At 42.1% G+C, this 22,962-nt stretch overlaps 1 protein-coding gene across 27 annotated transcripts in view; it reads left to right on the forward strand.

Moving 5' to 3' along the window:
• The window catches only part of ADAM22 (ADAM metallopeptidase domain 22), a 190,466-nt gene extending 173,553 nt beyond the window's left edge, over nucleotides 1-16,913 (forward strand). For 6 of the 27 annotated variants that reach the window (XM_080664395.1, XM_080664417.1, XM_080664398.1 and 3 more), the window contains 4 exons: nucleotides 304-414; nucleotides 2,667-2,753; nucleotides 8,529-8,652; nucleotides 12,965-16,795. In XM_080664395.1, coding sequence (XP_080520521.1) covers nucleotides 304-414; nucleotides 2,667-2,753; nucleotides 8,529-8,652; nucleotides 12,965-12,985 — 343 coding nt within the window. In that variant the 3' untranslated portion in view covers nucleotides 12,986-16,795. Of the gene's footprint in view, nucleotides 1-303; nucleotides 709-2,666; nucleotides 2,754-4,050; nucleotides 4,081-8,528; nucleotides 8,653-12,964 lie in introns of those variants that run through there. The other 21 variants (XM_080664419.1, XM_080664399.1, XM_080664409.1 and 18 more) reach the window with 8 other exon arrangements.
• Nucleotides 16,914-22,962: the final 6,049 nt, after the last annotated feature.

Below are 22,962 nucleotides of genomic sequence, written 5' to 3' on the forward strand. Positions count from 1 at the left end.
CTTATGAGGAGCAGAATGACCATGGAAGAACACATCTTTTTAATTTTTTTAGACTAAGAGGTATTATCAGATCTGTTATTTCCACATTCCGTTTAGTATCTCATCATCCCAAAGGATGATGAAACACTGGGACATGAATTAAAACATGCACCACAAATGCATACTCTGCTAATTAACGACACAAGATATCCTTGTTTAATGTATTGTTTCCCCCCTGAAAGCCTTTGCATCTTCCTCACTGTTGTACGTGATGTTAAACAAGTTTTTGGCTTAGACTTTGTATTATATATTGTGTTTTTACAGGAGGGAGCCCCAAGCACCTGAGCCTGGGCACTCCCTCGCCCAGACAGTCCCATCCCAAGGCATAAGCCCAGGGGGCTCTGACAGCCCCCAGACAGGGAGTCTGGATCACAGGTCAGTCTCCACCTGCCCCTTCATTCTGGGCTGCCACTTAATCTCCCTCCACGTCCCTTCCTTGGCTGAGAACAGGGTCATTAAATCTCTGACTGACCCCTGGTGTCTGCTCAGAAGTGGTCCTGGTCCAGCCAGCACCAGCTAGTTTTCCTCTGCCTCTCTCTCCTGGAGAGTGAGCACACACGGCTCTCCTATCCTGTCTAATGCATTTTTTATTTTTTATTTTTTGCATGTTGCGCTACAAGCCAAGTCAAGCCACATAGGCAGGTTTATAGCAGTTTGGTAAAACCCCGACACTCCAGCCACCATGACCTAGAGTATCAGGAAGGCCGCTGTGATGACACTTTCACAGCAGATTCCCGGAAGGAGCAACAATTGAGAGCTCTCTTCAGTGACCTCTAGTGAAGTGATCACACCCATCTGAGATGCTCCCTAAGAAGAAGGAAAAGGTCCATCGGGGCAAGTGAAGCCATGTGGCTGCAGGTTTCATGGAATAGCCATGGTGCCAGTCCTCTGAGCTTCTCAGATTGTCAGTGAAAGGAACACATGTCTCTTGGATGTGACCACCTGCCTGTGGGTGATCCAGTTTGCTGTGTGGCTATGTGTCACCTGATAACAACCGCTGCATGGGCTTTCCCCACAGTTTTCCCCAGGCCCGAGCATTCACGAGTCTTCATCTGTGGCTGCACTTGCTTTTTGATTATTTTTCTTTTTGTTCGGAGTCTCCGTGGAAACCTTTATGCAAGTTTTAATGGCTATCTCTGTGAAAAGCACAAGTTGGCAATGATTGTGGCTAAAGGCAAAACGAGTGTGAGTTGTTCCAGAATCAAGGGACACTATCTTAGCAAAAATGATCTTATAAGCATATAAAGCACCCGACCCTTCTCTAAGGAGGGGACTTCATGAACTATTTTATAGCATACATTGGGTATAGCTAAAAACAAGGGAAATGACTATGGAAAAAAATCATCTAATTTGTTTATGTAACTATGAAAATATAGTCTTGACTTAAATGTATTTGCATTTAAATACTTAAATATATTTACAAACTAAAACTAAATGTGGAGAAAAGAAGCAAACTGGAGCCACAAATAGTATATTTTGTCATTTCCCCTGGTTTGTTTCCAAATAACCTTAAAAGTTTTACAGAGCTTGATCTTCATTGCCTATAGTGTTTCTAGAAGGTACTTTTTAAAATGAGAAGACTCAGTAAAATCTCCAAATTCGTCCAAGGCTGAATTTGTTGAATCTAGATTTATTTTAAGAGGGCAAATTCTAAGGGAACATGCTTTTGCTTGCCCGCCCCCTTCCCAACCTTTCCCCCTGGGTAAGAATAAAAGGAAACTCTGAAAAGAAAACAAAACTTGCACTCCCAATTTTAACACTTTTAAGATTTTCCTTTGTGATTAATTCTGATGGAGACTTTGCCAGATCCACCTGGGAAATGCTAACTTCGGCCATTATTATCTGCTGTCAATCACTCACATGGTGCTCACACACTCAGAAGGTAACCTATGAGGGCCGATTCATAATGGAAAATGAACACTTTAGTCTGGAGTGCAAGCGGACGAGGAAGGACCATGACAGCTGCACCTCAATTACTAAACCCAGCCTCAAGGTCACGGAGGCCTGTCGGGACCACGATGAATGTGCGTTGGGGCTCCAGAATCAAAAGAGTGAGACCTTTTCCGCTCCTTCTAGAGCTGATTGGAGCACCTTTCTTGTTAATTCCAGCTTGGGATCTGCTATCAGGAGGAAGACAGAGGCCATTTAAAGTCTTTCCTTTCATATTGGAAAGAGAACTTGGCTCTTATTCATTCATTGTTCTTGGGGTGATAGGCCCAAACACCAGGTTGGAATGGCAGCGCTCAGGTTCTCAGAAAGTGCCATTACCATTTGAAAACAAGGAGCTCAATGAGAGGTGGCCTGGGAAATGCCACTTTGGAGGTGGGTGAATGGGATTGCTCATAGCACGATGATTGAAAGAGCTTCTGAGTCACTTTGGGAAACCACTGGAAAGGCTCTCCTGAAATGTGAATCCGTTCTAGAATGCCTTGAGCCTTGTGGTAGCTGAGTTTATGCTCATGTGATTGTACAGACTGCCTCATAACCACCCAACATCCATCCTGGTTTATTTGCTATAGTCACTTGCATTTGGAGGGTGAAGAACATCCTTGCTAAGCTTGTGCTGTGTGTTTTCAGATTTTTCTATCTTGTTCTGCTTTCTTTGTTCCTTCCATTGCTTTCTGCAGGTATTTAAGCCCATGGTTCAAAAGAGACTATAATGTAGCTAAGTGGGTAGAAGATGTGAATAAAAACACTGAAGGACCATACTTTAGGTATTTTATAAATTAATTTTATATCCTTTTCAAACTCTCCCAGCACATACAAATACTGTAGTGTGACTGGCTCTCCATCTTGTATCTCCCAATACAAGTTCCCAGAGGTGGAGAGGGTCCTTGTTTCTTTGCTGCCTTTTGACCTCTGTTTTGGGCTTCATGAGCAAGTCTAGCTCTTTTCTGAATGTTTCAAATGAAGCCCTGTGAAAGGGTTGCCACTTAGTGCATGTCCCTGTTACCATCTTGAGCTTTTTAGTAGCTTTCTCTTCATTTTATGCTATGTAGTGTTCTATGGGCATGAAACATCCTTTCCACTAATAAAGAAGCACTATTAACCTGAGCAATTTAATTTCTAGAATTTACTTATTCCATAGTGCATTTTTCCTACTTATCACCTTAAGAGTGCATAGTGCATACGAAAACTCAAGGAAAAATACAAAAAAGGAACTAAATGCAATTGGTGACATTTTACTTCGAGTAAAAGCAATGATCAGCTGTAACTTGAAAATTATTGAGAGAATATTGGCCACAAGACAGTGTATGGAATGAGTTTAGGTTGTATTTGTTCAGTATAGCCATTTGCTACCAGAGAAGGGCTGTGTTGACAAGTGCTTTACAGATTCTCAGCAAAGCTAAGGGATTTTTTTATTCCAATAAAAATGCTGTGTCTAACACTTCAAATAGAACAGGAAGCAGATCTGCAACATGTTCCTGATTCACAAACAAGCAGGTAGACCATCTGTACATTTTAGAAACTAGCATATTTACTCAATTCACTGCAACTCAAAGAGAATTTCCAAGAGTTCTCTACGGCATTTTTCACTCTTTATAATATAAGAGTGATTTCCTAAAAACAAATGTCCACTTTATATCTGATTACTTTGTGACAATTAATATAAAGAAGAAAATATAGGCTGAACTGCTACCTCTGCTGAATACAACTTAGCTTTAAGCTTTTGATTATTTATTGCCATGACTTGGGTCAGCATTTAACAGATATCAAAATATATATGTGTATCTAACTCTCAGCACCCATATAAGGTGGACTTTCTCTTCCTGTGTACCATTTAGTTTAGACATGTATAGTTTGAGAAAATGATTAGACCTACCTGCATTTGAATTTTATCCATACATTTGCATATGCCCCAAGGAAAGCATAATCCCTGCCTGCTCACAGAAATATATCCTGCTTTTATACCCCACCTTTCCCTCTTGCCCTGTCCCTCTGCTTATTCCACTTTCCCACTGAACCTCATACACATACACTCACATTCCAACATCCCACCCTCACCTGTAGCTCCCAAGATGGCCAGCATCAGGAAGACAGGTAAGATGGTTTGGAATGTTATTTGGAATCTTGGCTCCCCTGCAGTGCCGTTTCTCCTTTCTGTCTTCCTCAGGCTTGTGGGCAGATTATAATTTGTATCAGTCATGGAACCAAAAGAGAACACCTTTGGTCCTATGTGGGCTAGGGCTGATATGCCTAAGTGGACTTAGCATTTTGCAGCAGCAATTTATGAAATGGTACCCCGGAAGAGTTGGTTCACCTCCCCTGGGTGAGCTGAGTAGTGTATGTGGCTCCCAGAGAAGAGTTCACATTTCTTCCAATCGGCACCCAGGTCTGCCCAGAAGCTGCATGACTAAACGCAAGTTGGCTGGGGAGAGGCTTTAGCACCCCCGGTTGCACGTGCAAAGCTGCAAGGGCAATTTTAGAGGGTTCCTTTACCGCCACTGGTAATATGAGATGTGGGTTTCACAGCGGATAGTCATATTAAGAATTAATTTTTTTTTTTTTTTTTGGTTTATTAAGGATAATACTGGTCAGACTTGAAAATCAGTACAGAATTCCGGTGGAAGTGGTAAATTATTGAGATACCCCAGGGCTTTTCACACAAGGATTTTACCACAAAGAATTTCATCCACTCTCCATCCAAGCCATGCCTCACATCGCAGGCCCCGAGGGCATCCATGACTTGGCTGACGCTCTTTGCCAGCCCTATGCTTAAGCTCGTGTCTGCTTCATTGGCCGCCAGATTACTCAGGATCACTTTTCCTGTCAAAACCACCGATGAGGGCAAAGGTCACTTTTTTACCCGTGTGGTGTGAGGTTTCTGGCATCGTTACCAAAATGCAATGAGGACTTAGTGAATGCAGGAAACTGGTCTAAATACAGCCAGCTCTTTAACATATAGTATCCACATGACCACAAAGAGCAAAGCAAATGCCAGAAGACGTTGAGTGATCAGAGTGCCTCAGCTGTGCTCTCTTCCCCAGTGCTCATGTGACTGGCTGCTCAGGTTGTCGTGGCAAACATTCAGGACTTTAGGAAGGAGTGGGTGGGTCACGGCAAGAGGATGAGCTCCCCACACCTAGATCCTGGAGGTAGTTTCGTGGGTGACAGGGCTTTACAAGCCCCTAGGAGGTATCCTTACTCTTGGGTATTAGTGGATGGATGACTCACTTCATCACCGGATTTTAAGTCCACTCCCAGGACCTCATGGAAAATGCTGTAACTCTGAAAATGAACTTAATAACTGTCACGTATTGCGTGCCTTTATTTCTCACAACATCATGAGATGTAGGTATTCTTATTCCCTTTCTATGGATGGAGGAAATTGAGGCACAGAGAGTAACTCAAGGTAACACAGCCAGTTTTAGAACCAGAATTATGAGCCTGGCTCTGACTCCTAAATCTATTCCCTTTCCATTTCACTGTAATTACTTAAAAGTAATAGGGTGGGCATTGACTATGTACATCCTATCCTAGGATACTTGATAAAACCTTCAGGATTAGGCTACTATTAAATTTGCATGTGGAATGCAGCCAAGTGGTGGACCTGTGTCCCTTGTGTGTACCTGTGCTGGGGGCCAGAGCTGAACTGAGGTTGGCCTTACAGGTATATCTCCTAAAAGCAGGCCCAGGAAATCTGATGCAGCCCTTAGACATACCACAATGCATTGGCACACAGACACACTTCCATTGTGTAATTCTAAATGACACCCACGATGGTTATGATGGTTTTTAAAAAACGCAGTGATGTTAATGGATAGCATGTGTCCAAAGATTACTTTGTCAGTGAATAAGCTGGGGCCATGCCTGGGTTCCAGTGAAAGTGATTGAAACCACCAGGCAAGTAGCCAGGGTCAGAAAAGAGCCTAGAGGTGGTTTGGAAGAAATGTCAAGTTTGTTTTTGTTTTCCCTAAACTGATTCACCCTGCCTTGTTCTCTGCTCTTATTCTGACTCCTGCTCTGGGCTCTCCATCCCCCCAAGTTAGTCCCCTTTATGCTCTCACATTCCCAACCTCCAGGACCCCATGCCCCACCCCAACCGAAACCGTCCTGCTTCTCTCCCCTCAGGTTCCAAGTATCAGTTAGCCTGGGTGTTTATGTGCAGTTTCTTTGGGGTTCTGGAGAATGCCGCCTCTTTTGTTTTAAGTCATTATTGGCTTTCGTCATGGAAAGGTATTTGAGGGGAAGACTGGCTGTCAGCAGTCCTCATTGGAATGGCCACGTATATGTACAAAGCTGGTCATTTCCACCCGTGGCCCAGTGAATGGCTGGCATGGCTTTGAAGCTATAAGCTCATGGCTCATGTTATGGACACATATACTGCAGCAAGTTAAACTTGTCTTGCATGATCCCCTAAAGCCGTGGTCGGCAAACTTCGGCTCGTGAGCCACATGCGGCTCTTTGGCCCCTTGCGTGTGGCTCTTCCACAAAATACCACGGCCTGGGTGAGTCTATTTTGAAGAAGTGGCGTTAGAAGAAGTTTAAGTTTAAAAAATTTGGCTCTCAAAAGAAATTTCAATCGTTGTACTGTTGATATTTGGCTCTGTTGACTAATGAGTTTGCCGACCACTGCCCTAAAGTCACTGAGATTTCGTTGTTTGTGTATCTGACTAGCTTTCTCGAACTGGGATATCTTCTCAGTAGTGATTAGGTTAAAAATCTGAGCAGAGGTTTATGTCCCTTGTTTTAGAAAGTTGTATTTAAATACAAAAGTTTGTCCATATTCCACATATATTGAATTTGTTTACCAAAGATCATAGTCCTGTTTTAAAAATCATTAATTTCCGAATTAGAAAAATATGTTCTAGTGCATCGCTTTAATAGTACTTTAGAGGATTTGAAGTACTAACATTCTTCGTTCTGCCCACGTGCTCCACGGTGGAGAGCATTGACCCAAGAGAAGTCAGTCGAAATAGTCTAAGTCACACTAAGGAGTGGTCCTGGACATCTCTCAAAAACAGAGAGAACATTAGGAATTCCAGATTAAAAGCAATCTGAATCACTCTTGATTCTTAAAATTGAGTGAGAATGTTCAGGGTTTGTAGGAAAAAATTATTTTAAAACAGTAGCTTGCATTCAGTGTCCATGAAATAGAAACTGATTTGAAAACCATGACAGAACCAGAGCAAAGGATAATGTATGGAAGGGAACTAAAATTTAAGGGAGGAAGAAAGACATCTTTATGCCATTGGATACAGTATAGGCTGCAGATCTTCCCCTAGCCAGTATTACCCCACCAATGCTCCCTGGCAGAGTCAGTCACTCACAGGATGCAGATGAGGTGCATTCTTCAGAAATCAGTACTTGAGCTCTGATGCGGCAGCGTAAGCAATTCAGTTGTGTAGGTCATTACCACTTTGCACCAGGAACTGAGGAGGCATGGATGTGTAGTGGTGACATTTATGAATAGATAGCTACTGCTAAATCATCACATCTATCTTCCACTGATAGGTTATGAGTTGACATTTTTCACTCTTAGCTGGTTTTTTTTTGTTTTGTTTTGTTTTGTTTTATTAACTTTAAAGATAAGATGGCAACTATGGGCTCTTCCAGTGTGCTCAGTTTACTCACAAATATTACCACTGCACGTGCACAATCAACAAGAACAGCATAATATGCCAAGAGCTTATACATATCTTTCATTTGGAGCATCTCCATGATGGAGAGAACACATGCTATCCAAATAGGAAAGGGTCTTGTCATTGTGTGGTTTTTTTAATTTTAGTAAAAAGCCCAGTCACAGCAGAGCTACCTTATTGACACACCAAGTGTACCCTACATGAGTTATCAAGATCCACGTCTATGGCCTAGAATCCTCCCCTGCAGACATGCTGATTGGAGGGACTAATCAGACCATTTTTGTATGTTCTCATCAGACTCTTTGTTTGGCTGGAACTCTGCACTCCTTACTGCTTGCATGTTTACTAATTTACTATTAAAATCACTGTATTTGCCTTTGTTCTTTCACAACTAACACATTGGCCTCTGAATGCATGAGTTTTGTGTAAACTGGTGTGTGACTTAGCAACTAATAAATGTAACAATTGTATTGTATTTGGGGGCCTTAAAAATAGAATTGGAATAACTGTGCTAAAAATATATATTTTTTACATTATGTGGTAAAAATAAGGCAGACTATTGAGATGTTGTATACTTAATTTGCCATTATGAGCTCTTAGAATAATTTTATCCCTTCTCCATTTTAGCTTTTTATTCTATAGGACACTTCATTCTTGGCTTTCTAGTTGAAAGTATGATTCTGTGCACTAACATTTAAACAGTCCATTGCAGTTATGAGATTAGGAAGATAAAATGCCAGCATTCCAGTGTTGTGAATGACATTATCTCCCAATAGCTAACCCTCTGCAGTAGTGGCCTATGAAAGTAGAAATCAGAGGGTTTGTTCTGAACCCACTTTTCAGATATTTGAAAAAGATATTAGGCTATCACATAATATTTATTTCATGTGTTCTCAAACGTCTCAGGACTTTATCTCCTGCCAAGTCTCCTTCTTCATCAACTGGGTCTATTGCCTCCAGCAGAAAATACCCATACCCAATGCCTCCACTTCCTGACGAGGAGAAGAAAGTGAACCGACAAAGTGCCAGGGTATGTGAAAACTTCTTCCATACGCTAATGTCATCGGTCATTACCGTTTATCTATGAGTTCATCTTTTAAAAGAGAGCTCTTTTTTTCTTCTTTGTTCATAAGCAAAAGCAAAAAATTAAGTTTGAAAAATATAGGATTCTTGGGGCATTGAGGCTCAGATTTATATTTGCAAATTATGTTACTCACTGCATTGATAAATTCTAGAAATGTTTGGTATATATTAATGATTTATTGCTATATATTTACATCTTATTATTCAGTGTAGCTAATATATTAAACCTGCCAGAGAGCCCAGTTTGCTTACTCAGGCTTTTTTCTGGCTAATAACACCCAATAGGATTTTAGAAGCAGTAAATCAGATCAAAGTCTTGGAGATGGGGGTGGAATTTGGCAACAAAGAAAGGGGACTTCAAATTTGTAATATTTAGAGTAGACAATAGGTATGGTGAAATTTAGCAACCTTTTATATTTTAAAAAGCCAGATTTAGCCCTACCTGGTTTGGCTCAGTGAATAGAGCATCAGCTCACAGACTGAAGTGCCATAGGTTCAATTCCAGTCAAGGGCATGTGCCTGGGTTGCAGGCCCAATCCCTGGCCCTGGTCAGGGTGTGTGTGGGAGGCAACCAATCAATGTGTCTCTCTCACATTGATGTTTCTCTCTCGTTGTCTCTCCCTCTCCCTTTCACTTTCTCTAAAAATCAATGGAGAAATATCCTTGTATGAGGATTAACAACAAAAGGCCAGATTTAAAAATATACATGGAGTTGATTACTTTTATAAATATATGGTTCACCAGATATTTCATTTAAATCCTAAGTCCTCTTTTACATCTTAATCATGACTCTAATCAGTCTTACAGATTAGATCCATTGTTCCCAAAACAGATCCATTATGTGAAAAGTAAGATGCAGTGGAGTTTAGAGAAGCAGACCAGCCCTTCAAGGCTTAAGTGACAAATATAATTGAAGAATAATTACCTTAATTGATGTCCAGGCTCTGTTGTGGTCAGTTACATTGTAATGTTGATCTTCTCAGAGATAATTTTGCAAAAAAAGTAAAATAAGATAAATCTTTTAAAGCCTGGCATATTTATCTGTTAGTGCAGTGGTTCTCAACCTTTCTAATGCTACGACCCTTTAATACAGTTCCTCATGTTGTGGTGACCCCCAACCATCAAATTATTTTCGTTGCTACTTCATAACTGTAATTTTGCTACTGTTATGAATCGTAATGTAAATATCTGTGTTTTCCGATGGTCTTAGGCGACCCTGCTAGCAGTTCTCAACCTGTGGGTCGCAACTGTAGAACCTAAGACCATCGGAAAACACAGATATTTACATTACTATTCATAACAGTAGCAAAATTACAGTTATGAAGTAGCAACGAAAATAATTTGATGGTTGGGGGTCACCACAACATGAGGAACTGTATTAAAGGGTCGTGGCATTAGAAAGGTTGAGAACCACTGTGCTAGTGTGTCCTGGGTTCCTAGGCTCTGTGGTTTTGGAAGATATTTCAGAACTTCTTTGATCCTGAATTGAAATTATGGAGTTCAAGGTAAATATGGATCATTCAAATTTTAACTCCCTCAACTCAAAGTCAGTAAGAAAACACATTATAAGCTGATTACTATAATAAAAAAAGACTTTAAAAACAACCAATGGTGCTTTGTTAATTATATAAAAATTATCTTTATATGTTAATATGGGAAATGATAAAAGATGAAAAGGAAGAAGAGAACTCAGATATGTCTGGCCGGCATGGCTCAGTGGTTGAGCATCACAGTTCCATTCCTGGTGAGGGCACATGCCCGGGCATCAGTAATTCTTTCTCATCGTTGATGTCTCTGTCTCTCTCTTCTCTTCCTCTCCCTTCCTCTCTGAAATCAATATATATATATATATATGTAAATACTTAATGTATGTATGTGTGTGTGTGTATGTATGTGTATATATATATATATATATATATATATATATATATATATATATATATATGTCAGATTCCCAGTATTCAACTTTCAGGCCTTAAAAAAAGGACTTGATAAGCATCCACCTTTTCATGATATGTGTACGTGGTTATGAAATCCAAGGCGCTCTCACTCCTTCCCTCCCTGGGGAATTGACAAAATATCTCTCCCCTGATAAATTGTCTTCATTGCTGCTTTTGCTCTTTCTAGTTGGGGTGTTATACCAGGGTGTAGGGTTTTGGAAACTTTCCTGCAGAAGAATTCCTGAGAATGACCGATCTGCAGAAGACATGGCTGACCATGGCCCCTTCCTTGGCAGCGTGGGGAAGCAGTAAAGACTGTAGCCTCTGGGACAGTGGTGTGAAAGGCCTGGCTGGTTCTGTCCACTGTGGACCATCCACATGAGCGTATGACAGGGTTCTGCAGAATAGGCAGCCCCTGTCTTCAGGCTGTTTTTGTGGGCTGTGGCGAATCAAACCAGCAGATCTTTCTATCAGCAACCCCTCTGTTACAGTGACACAGACATGGCCAAGGTCATGCATTGTCCTAAAAGTGATGGCTTGGCAATTTTTAGCTTCTTTGTCCTAACAGGGGTCATTGTGGCCTTCAGGTTTTCCCAATGTCATTTCTTTGTTCTTCTCTTCTTTTGGTAAGCTGTCACTTATTTTTTATTTATTTATTTTCTAAAATATATTTTTAATTGATTTCAGAGAGGAAGGGAGAGGGAGAGAGAGAGATAGAAACATTAATGGTGAGAGAGAATCACCGATTGGCTGCCTTCTACATGTCCCACACTGGGTGGGTATCGAGCCCGCAACCTGGGCATGTGTCCTGACTGGGGATTGAACCGTGACCTCCTGGTTCACAGGTCTACACTCAACCACTGAGCCAAGTGAGCTGGGCTGTCACTTATTTTTTAATCTTCCTAACCATTTGTGAGGAAACTGGACTCACTGAAGCCTGAACTCTTTACTACTCCAGGCCATCCTGTGAGCATCAATCCAGATCTCCCTTTCCTCAAACTCCTGCAAGCCATTCATTGTCACTTGTCTCCACCAACACGTATTAACCACCGACAATGATCCTCACAGTTGAGAGATCTGGTTTACAAAGTGTGAGGAGATGGCTGTCTTTTTAAGTGAGAAGGACATCTAAGGATGACATGAGGTCGATAACACTGGTAGTTGTACCACAATTCTGTGGGATAGCCAGCCTGGGCATCAGCATAAGAATCCATGAAGGTTCAAGAGAACATATCAAGGGAACCTATATAGAAATATCCATTTAGTTCTTTAGTTATTTATTTGTTTTCATTCCCAGAAACTCATTAGTTATATGCCCCAGATTTCCAGTAAAAGTGGAAATTGGATGCAACCTAAGTCACCCTTAGGCTTTCTTTGTTCATGTTTATAATAATTATACCCAAATCATATTGTCTGGAAACATAATTTATCAGCTAGATATTTTTTTAAAAATTGGCCTTCCTTCTCTGGTGAACTGAGTTGCATTCATATTTAATCATGCCAAAGTTGTTTCCAGTCCATTAAGGCAATTACTGAACATCATAGGAATTAGATATGAACAGGGCCAATATACAGAGCTGGTGGCAGAGGCAAGGAGAGGGAAGGGGTGAGGGAATTACGGCTTTGATGTCCTGCCCTGGATGCATCATTGTACTCTGATATGTCAGCTCCCAGGAGAAGACACTGTTCTAGGAGGTAGAGATGGGATTGGAGGGTTATAACCTGGTCATAGGCCCAGGGCAGTGATTTTGAAGTGGGTGGTGAGGAATCATACTTCTCTGAGGTCAGTACTTAGTGTTGGCTGTGCATGGGATTGTCTGAGGGCTTTGAAAATCCACTGAGGCCTGAGTCTCACTCAGAGAGACTGGTTTGGTGCATTGTCCAGGCAGTGGGATTTCAAAAATGTCCCCAGACCACTGAGCTCTGCAGGTGGACTGAGAACCACTGCTCTAGCTGGCTATTTCAGAATCTCAGGGAAAGAAGGGTGTAGTTTAAAGACACTATTTTAAAGTATTTCGTTTGAGACAGTCTTAAATTCATTCAAAACTTTGAGTTACATAAATGAGGATGAGAGGAGTCATTTTGTATTAAAAGATGACAGTTGTTAAAAAGGTTGAGATATAGGTTTAGAGGTTAGAGAGAGCTAAAAATCAGTGTTTATTTTATCCATTTATTAGACTTCTTAAATTACACATTAGCATGTGTTTCCACAATCACGTAAGTATGGGTGGAGTCACCAAATCCTTCTCATCTTCATAGCTCAGAATACGTCTGCTTCCTGCCTTCACAGTGTGCAATTTGCTTTTCTCTGTTGTGCAGCTCTGGGAGACATCCATTTAAGATCAACTGTTTACATGTGACACATCGAAACTGTTTACTTCAACTTTTATAGACACCCAGCCTCACGGAATCACTGCAAATCTATCTGCTCTCCAGACGAAACGAACCCCCTGGAGATGCCACGATGGAGAAGCCAAGTCACATCCGGATACCGTTTTCTTTTTGTCATTGGCTTAGGATTTAACTGAACCTTGAAAAGAACTACTGAAATGTTACACTATAACATGGAACAGTAAAGGTCCTGGTATATTAATGGACAATCCGCATGACAGATATATGTAGAAGTATCGCTAAAACTAACTCACACGACCCAAATGTAGCAAGTTTTCTAAGGGACAATAGTGGATTCAGAACTTGGCGTTCTGAGGCCCATCCTTGTTGTGTAGACAGTGATGCTGTGTGCATGATGCTTCGGTTTATTGTTTTCCACATTTAAGGAAACAACATCCCATAATAGACACTAGCATGCAGGGCTAAGGCATATAGGATTTTTCTGCAGGACTTTAAAGCTTTGAGAGGCCAATATCCCATATGCTAACTTTAAACATGTATTTTTAGGTTGTTTTTTTTTTGTTTGTTTTTTTACTTTTCATATTTATATCAGCATACGAGGACAATTGTACATATGTCAACATTTTTAAAATTAAAAAAGCAGCTGTTCCACACTGTATTTTGCCAAATGCCTCAAAACAATCAGTCACAGTCACATCATTGTTATCTATCAGATGATCTTGAAAGAGTAGAAGCAGGTGATGTTGTAAATATAGTAGTAGTCAGTGCTGTAAATGTGTCTCCATAATTGGTATTTGTCCAAAACATGTGACATCCCTTTCAACTGTGCATAGTCCGGAGGCAGTTTTATTGGGTCTTCAGTTGCCCAGCAAAACTCATGGCCTCCACAGCTTGCAGGGGCACCATCCAGCAGTGCTGCTGTCCTGCCTGCAGGCCTCTATGCCGTGGCTGCTCCCCAGGGTCCTCCAGCCTGCTCCCTGTTCTCCCGGGGGCTACGGTGGCTGCCTCAGTGGCTGCTGTATTTCAGTGCAGGAGCACATTTTGCTAGTCTCCCTCTAGAGGCCTGTGAGCTCCACAGAAGTACATCCTGCTGAGACTTAGCCAGTGCATCAAAGATGCCTGAGACCACAGGCTGCTGCTGCATTGGTGGTTCCCAACTTGTGAATACTCCAACCCAGTGATTTTCAACCTTTTTAATCTCATGGCACCCATAAACTAATCACGAAAATTACGCTGCACACCAAAAACTGTATTTCTTGCCGATCTGACAAAAAAAATAGATATAATTTTGATTTGTTCACACTGGATGGCTATTGTTGTGTTGGCTGTTGTCTATTTTTTTTTTTTAATTTGACAATCTAAGAGAAAAGAGGTCAGTGCCCCTGACTAAATAGTCAGGTATTGCATATTTTAAAAATTCTTGAGGCACACCAGTTGAAAATTGCTACTCTAACCCCTTGTGGCCTAAAGTTTTGTTCTTTATCAAAATTTTGCGGCCACCTTTATCTGTGAAATGAATGATTTGTTTTGCTAAAAAACAAAAACAAAAAAAAAACTTTTTCACTGTGTACTAAGGACATTTATCATCAGTGGGATGTGGGAGTCCCAACAGGTCATTCTGCACTGACTTGGAAGCGAGAGGATGGAAGGCTCTACCAGTGGGCTGGGAAGCCTCACCAGGCCACGAAGGGTTAAAAGAAACCTAAAGCCACAAGTTGCAGTAACTGTGAAGTTACCCAGACAGCTGGCAGGGAAAGAACCTGATGTTTTGAACTCTGTGTTTTTTTTAGTCCATGGAAAAGTGAGAAACCTATTGAAGCCCCATCTTTACAAGCAGAACTTGATGCGGTCACCGTGCGGCTCGTCATTCTGAAGAAAACGTCCCCAAGGACACTTCCTCCTCAAGCTCAGAAACTGATGGGGTCAACCACATACTCTGCGGTGACGAGTACTTCTGAATCCTTCATGTTCTCGCCTTTCTCTTGAGAGGAATGGAATCTGCAGACGAGATTGCAGAAATATCTTCTGAAGTTGATTCTCCCAGGAGGATTCACCGACAAAATCCATGTCATTTCCATGGGTGGTCATCTGGGACCCCCAAACGGAAGGGCCGAGTTAGAAGGCAGTGTGTTCTACTGTGTGTTCACCGTCTCCTAATAGACCTCTTTTCTGCAAGTCTTTGAAAATATTTGAAGAATCAATTTAATTATCCAAAATGATAAAGCATAAACAGCGTTTTTCATGACAGGAAGGGATGTAACTGTCAAGACTACAAACAACAACAACAACACTCCATCAGACTGAGGGTTGGGTGAGTGTTGGGTGACCTTGCCACCTAGCGCAAGCCAAGGGCAGGAGGGCAGATAGATTTAAAGACACAGCAAATAAAGTGGCTTTTGACCCAGATCACTTTAATGTGCACTGAATGTTTTCTGGTATTGAGTGTATAAAATGCTAATGTATAAGGTTTATTTTGACTATAAAAGAGTTTATAGATTTGAATGTAAGGTACCTTGTGTATATATGCTCCCTACTTGCAGTAACATAGGCCCTAATTTGAAAGAATCGCAAATGGATAGCTATGTAATCAACAGATCTCCCCTCCCCCTCTCTTTCCTGACCTTATCAATTATTTTTACATGAAAATTATTATTTCAAGTGAAAATTGTTATGATGTGCCTTGTGGGCAACATGGTTGCTTTAGAGCAGGGGTGGGGAGCCTTTTTTCTGCCAAGGGCCATTTGGATATTTATACCATTATTCGCGGGTCATACAAAATTATCAAGTTAAAAATTAGCCTGCTATATTTGGTCAAACATTTAATTAACTCACTCCTAATCCCTTGGCAGGGCCAGGCCAAATGATTTCTCGGGCCTTATACGACCCGGGCCGGACATTCCCCATCCCTGCTCTAGAGGTATATATGTAGTTTATCGTCATCCGTGGTCATAACCTTCATATGGAAATGAATGAAAGTGTTTTGTTTTATTTGCAGAGAGATTATGATTTTATAGTGGTTTTAATGTTGTCTTCTCAGGATCTACTCTATCTAAGAACGTTTAAACATCCTTGCAGCCATTTTCAAGATTCTTTGGCAAGTTTGTAATCTCAGTGGGTAATTTCGAGAAGTACCTATATGTGTACTCATAGTTGGTGTTTTAGAGGTATTAAATCTAAATACCTATGACTTTTCATCCACAGAGGCAGGGAGAATGGACCCATTACACTAAACACAAGCACAGCATTATTTTTTTAAATATCTATTTTGGAGGACTTTGAGGCCACATAGCCCTTTGTATCGTGTAACTAATATCTGTATCTCCCTCCCCCAGTCAACTGTAGGGCCTGCCTGTTATGCTAAGCAGAGAAGAGCAGTTATCTGGCCTGTGTGTTCCATTGTATGCCTTTTTCCTCTTTCCAAAGTTCTGTGCATAGGCACGACTTCAGATTGACTACCCTGCTGCCTGAGATGTCCCACTTAGTCCATAGTCATTACAGTGTAGTATGATTTAAAGAAACGTTTAAATCTCTCCACTAAGAGTGTCAGCAAGGGAGGTGTGGGGTCACAGGGAGCCCTGAAGGAGCCGCCGACTCACACTAACTGGTCTCTGTGTCCAGCCACTCTTTCCTTAGATAGGAAGTGCATCCTCCCCGGCCTCTTCCAGCTAGAATGGGGCCCCCAGGTTCCTAGTCTGTGAAAGGAACAAGCTCAAACAGTGCAGCTTAAGGAAGGCTTTCCATTTGCTATAACTGCTGTATTTTTTTTTTTTTTTTACAAAAAACCCAGTGCTATTCCTTAAAAAAAAAAAAAAAAAAAGTTGACTAATAAAGTAAATGCAAGGTTAAAATGAAAACCATATTTTGATACAAGTGCTATTAAGTGATAATACAGTTCCCCTCACTTTCCCCTTGCTTTAAAAAAAAAAAAGGTGTTTAACATTGTGTTTATATATAAGGTCAGACCAGCATAGATTTCTGAACATAAGATTGATAAACTTTCTAAAAGAAGTTTCTAAAAGATAGAATTAGATAATGTGCTCACTTCCAGAGAAGGAAGTCATTCTCTTCTCTCTCTCTCTCTCTTTCTCTCTCTCATTGATTCCCTTGTAGATTTGCATAACTTAATTATGTCCATGGCCCCAGATATCTTGAGGCTACTTTACATCTTATCTTGTTAGATGTTACTCTTTGCTTTGTTACCTATGGTTATCTATGGGCCAAAGGAAATAACAGTATTTCAGTGTTTCAAAATCAAGTCTGTTCATTTATTTATTTCATCCATTCTTCATTTTTTTTTTTTTTGCTGTCATGTAGTTCTGTTTTAACATATATTTAGCACTTTAAATATTTCCTTGTTATTAACCATAATAATAAATTCTAACTGAAAGAGAAGATGCTTTTATTTCACTTCATGTTACTTGAAGGAAAGGGGAGCTTTTGGAAGCATATGGAGTAGCGTGCAGAGGATATGGAGAACAGCGCGGCAGTGAGAGAGGGGGTGCAGGAGTGCAGGGAGGAGGACAGCTGCTGCCACAGCCTGATTAGGACCCCACTGCCGCCTGCTGCCTGGATGCCCTGCGGGCAGCACATTTCAATGCCAGCCTAGAGGTTGGTAAGTTGGCATGGATTTTCCATGAAACCCTCTGACGGCCACACTGGCAACATAAAGTCTGCCTTGTATGCTCCTAATGATCTTTCCCCTTTCACTTCTATGTTTTCCTCTAAATCTGTCACCCACATGCTTTTTTTTTTCTTAAATGGAGTCAAGATGAATCTCACATTCTCATTCTACTAACTTAAAATATATAAGCAGCAAACATTCCTAGAGAATCTGGCTTAATTTGGAGCTCAGGTCCCCCCGCCCCCAAGATATTTTCTGACTTGATAAGACTACCCTGAATTTGGATGCAACCTTCCTCCCACATGGGAGAGTGAAGGACTTTTGAGAAATAGCTTCCCTGTGTATTGGAGTGCGAGGTGGCCAGCCTGGTCTTGTGAAAATGGGTTGAGAGGCAGCTGCCCATCCTGCTGTGTGTGTGTGTGTGCGTGCGTGTGTGTGCGCGTGTGCATGTGCGTGTGTGTGTGTGTGTGTGTGTGTGTGTGTGTTGGGGGAACAGCCACACCTGCTGGGAGGCGTAGGCGCATGCTTATAGCACATGCTCTGTGGGCAGGTGCCTTTAATCGCCAGAGGAGCTTTCCCAGCACACCTGCAGAGGCAGAGCGGACAGAGACGCAGCGGGACCTCAGACAGCAGGGCGTACTATTTCTGTTCATACTTATTCATTGCTTTGTCAGAGTCCCCAAAATGGAGCATCTTCTGATTCAGCTTATAAGTAGAAAACACATTAAAACAAAACAAAACCTGCCTAGTATTTGTGTCCTTTATATCCAGAGCCCGACAGACAGTAAGCATCCTCGCTGTGGGGTTTGAGAGATGCTCCCAGACCCTCCTACTTCCGAAGTCGCTCCCTGCCCAGTAGCTGTCAGCCCTTTTCTACTGACTAGGAACTTGCACTGTCACGGAGGTAAGTCCCTTTTTGTGGCCTAAGTTGGCACTTGGGAGAAGCAGAGGGATGTAGAATAGGGGGCAGAGGCATCTTTCGTCTTCTCCCTGGGGCACCTGGGCATGGGGTGCAGTGTTTCGGGATGGAGGGGAGATAAGAAGCAGCCAGCCTTGGGGTGCTGGCAAAGGAGCAGAATGGAGATCCGCTCCCAGCTCAGGAGCTAACCGTGCAGGTGGGCACAGGATGGCCACTTGGGGTGAGGTGGGGAGAGGTGCTGCGTGCCCACAGCAGACAGGCCTGCATGCTCTGCAGTGTCACTGAGTGTTGGCTTTGAATACTTCATGGTCCAGCCCGTGATGGGCCAGGCACTGCTGCCTGCTGCATTGTTCACAGAACCTGTTTTGTACCCGGAGGCGTGTCAAGGCTGGCAAGGCTTTGCTCAAGGGCATCATCATGTCGTGTTTTTAGGTCTCCTTAAAGTCAAAACCAGGGAAAATGTGGTGGTTTTTTTTTTTTTTTTTTTTTTTTTTTAACAAAAAAAGGCATACAATGAGACTAGCAATCTTGTTAAGATGATGTACTTAAAAATCATCAAAATTTCCAGTTTGTCAAGAAAAGGACATTTTCCTCTCAAGTTAAAAAGACACACATATAATACTAATCTACTTATACTTTAGGGCTTAGCCTATATATAGTTTCAGATGTGGGTTTGTGTTTTGATGGTCAAGCTCTAAAATAATGAAAATAGCTCCAAATCTTTAAACACAGCGGTGCTAAGTTATACCAGGTAACACCACACAGAAAGTGCTGATATGAATACATATACTCAGTAATAACCCAAGAGATTTTGCTAAATTATACGTGTGTATCACTGCCTGATGAAAAACCCCACAATCCAGTACAAAAATCAAACTGTGATTCAAGAGTCTTTTTATTGGGTAACAAGGACCCAAGAGCTTTGTTTTATATGGAACACTTTTTTTTTTTTTTACACCAACTTCAAAAGTGCTTAATGATAGGTTTATTCAGGGTAAGAGAGCATGCTCTGCTTTTTTAACCTGCTGGAAGAGACTCCCACCTAGCACACCTTCTCTTAGAAACTGTGTGCTACCTAAACATAGCGGTTTATCTGTGAGCCAGGGTAGGTCTGTGCTAGTGTTTTCCACATCTGTCATCTTCGAGGGGTGATGTCCCACCCACAGTGGACGCCACTTTGTGCGAAGTGTTAATAGCCGGTTTCACTTTTGGTAACCAGGTGATCGTGTACATACTTAGATTGGCTTTGTTTAAACATTCTATCCTCTCTGCCTCTCTGCACTTCAGGTTCTTAGGCTATTTAAAAATTATTGAGTTTTGGCAAACACCGACTGAAATGTGTATGGCAACTGCTTTCCTGAGCAAGTGTGATTTGATTTACGGCTGTTCCAGTGCTAAAGTGGTTCTCATGTTGTAAGTTAACAAAATCTTGCTGTTTTTAAAGGTCACTGTAACTTGAGGTTCAAATCACCGGCACAATTTGATTAGTCTTCACTTCTGAAGCTAATAAGAGACCACGGTTTTCTATGTTAGTCTCATTGTAACATCAATAAAGTGACTTTCAATGAAAGATCGATGTTCTTTGGATGCATACCTCCCTTTAGTCCTGTTTCTCTCCCAGCCACTGTCTGTCTTTCAGAAGCCTTGTGGGGATATGGGCAAGGGGTGTTCTTTTCTGTTCTGCGCTAACAGGGGCCGTCAGCATGCTTAGAGATGCAGTGTTCCTTCAGGAGAGCCTGGATGCTGTCTGTTGGATGATTTCCTTAGCTGGGCAGCAGGCAGAGCCTCCTCCATCTACCCACCTGCTTTGCCTCATCTTTTTGCACTTTCTCTTTGACCCTAACAAGGATCCGGCTCCTGTATTCTGACCTAGAGCCTAGGCAGTGGGCTTATTTTACAAGCTCACCTGTGTTAGACTCTAAAGCGATGGGCCTCGGAAGGCTGTTCAAGTTCATGAGTTCATAGACTGAAAAATGGCTCCATCTGCCACTTCATCTCCCAAGCACCCATTTCACCCACCACCAGTCTTATACATATACATTATATATATATGTTTTATATATACTATATATATATATATATATATATATATATATATATATATATATATATGTATATTTTAGAAGCCCGGTGCACGAAATTTGTGCACGGGGGTGGGAGGAGTGTGTCCCTCAGTCCAGCCTGTACCCTCTCCAATCTGGGACCCCTCGAGGGATGTCTGACTGTCCTACCAGGATCAGGCCTAAACGGGCAGTCAGACATTCCTCTCACAATCCAGGACTGCTGGCTCCCAACTGCTCACCTGCCTCCCTTCCTGATTGCCCCTAACCGCTTCTGCCTGCCAGCCTGATCACCCCCTAACCACTCCCCTGACAGCCTGATTGATGCCTAACTGCTCCCCTGCCAGCCTGTTTGCCCCTAACTGCCCTCCCCTGTAGGCCTGGGTCCCCCCAACTGCCCTTCCTTGCAGGCCCAGTTGCCCCCAACTTCCCTCTTCTGCTGGCCTGGTCACCCCTAACTGCCCTCCCCTGCAGGCTTGATCGCCCCCCAACTTCCCTCCCTTGCAGGCCTGGTCCCTCCCAACTGCCCTCCCCTGCTGGCCATCTTGTGTCCACATGGGGCAGCCATCTTTGACCACATGGGGGCAGCCATCTTGTGTGTTGGAGTGATAGTCAATTTGCATATTACTCTTTTATTAGCTAGGATATATATATATATATATATGTGTATATATATATATATATATATTATTGATTTCAGAGGGAAAGGGAGAGAGAAAGAAACATCAATTATGAGAATAATTGATTGGCTGCCTCCTGCACACCCCCCACTGGGGATCGAGCCTGCAACCCCGGACATGTGCCCTCACTGGGAATAAAACCATGACCTCCTGGTTCATATAGGTCAATGCTCAACCCCTGAGCCACACTGGCTGGGCTCACCCACTAGTCTTTACCCTGGAACTTGCACTTCCTTTGCCTTTAGCTCTTAGTATGCTGAGGAAAAAAGTAATATGTGAGAAAAATGGATTAAGGGCTTGTACATGTATTATAAGTAAAAAAACAAAAAAACTTATGGTGATTGCATAGAGCTCCCTTTCTTTCTTTCTTTCTTTCTTCTGCTTCATTTCTTGTCTTTATATTTTGGGCATATATAATAGTTCATTCAGATGAGCACTGGAACAGTGACACACTCAGGTGAGTGAAAGCAAAGTCCAGTTCAAAAAGAGCAGAGGCTGGAGCTCACATGCCACCTGGAACTTCATGCACAAGTGGAGCCTGACCTCCACTTCGGCTCAAGGGGAGTGAGAGCTGTGAGCAGTTAGGTAAGACTGCTGCATGCTGTCCGTGCCCGTCGTCCCCAGAGGCACCAGGCCTCCTGTAGCCACATCCTATGGAAGCACTGGAAAAGGGTGTATTTCATAACTCATGGCATCTCCTGAAGCACAAATCTGCAAAATGAAATTAAATCTTCAGTCGGGGTGACTGGAGGAACTTAATTCTCCAAATAACTGAAGTGTTCAGGTTTGACCTCACAGCTTTACCAGAAAAACAGACCAAGAGACAGTTGTAAAGAAGTGGGAGAGGTTGCACTGGAAGTATATAATGAATGAGACACAGAACCCAACATAAAATAGAAATAAGGCAACACGAGATTCACTTGTAATGAAGACTTTGGCTGTAATTAAAGAAAGGAGATGTATACGTCAAATTCCTCAAGGGGAAGGAAACTTTCAAAGGCAGGGACATGCTGAGGGCCAGGCTCCATGCTTTCGGGAAGAAAGAGAAAGTAGAAGTGGGAGAGATACGGAGACTTGCTACAAGGAATCAATAATTAAAACCGAATTGAGTATTGCAGAGACGTGGTTTTGTGTCCTTTCGCACTTAACCAAAGGCAAATTCAGAACCATGGTAGCTGCAGCTCACCTTGGGGCTCATCCAAGCAGTCGGATGCTTCAAATATGGCCCATCACCTTGAGTCGGCAAGGGCCTTCTTCCTTACCACCTTAGTCATCCAGAAAACAACCTTTCCTTAAACTGCGACTTCTCCAGAGGATCCTGGTGAGTTTGAGCAGGCCCTGGGACTGAGGGTGCTCCCTGCCTCCTGGTCCTCTGAGCTCTCTGGCCCTTCTTTGGACAGCTCAGGATCAAGCCAAACTTTGTGCCTCAGACAATATATCTGCAGTGAAGCCTACACTCACCACATAATACAGGGTTGGGCAAAAGTAGGTTTATATTGTATGCAAAAGTTTATTCTTGTATTATTTTCCATATGAACAACTGTAAAGCTACTTTTGCCCCACCCTGTATAGAGCAGCTGCCTGACAGTCTAATATGTAGACCAGGTGTGACTACTTGACATAAATATGTAAGTTAGGGCTGAATAAATGTGTATAAATGAGTATATATATATATATAGCAATCA

This window comes from Plecotus auritus, assembly GCF_963455305.1.
Source record: "Plecotus auritus genome assembly, chromosome: 4".
NCBI lineage: Eukaryota > Metazoa > Chordata > Mammalia > Chiroptera > Vespertilionidae > Plecotus > Plecotus auritus.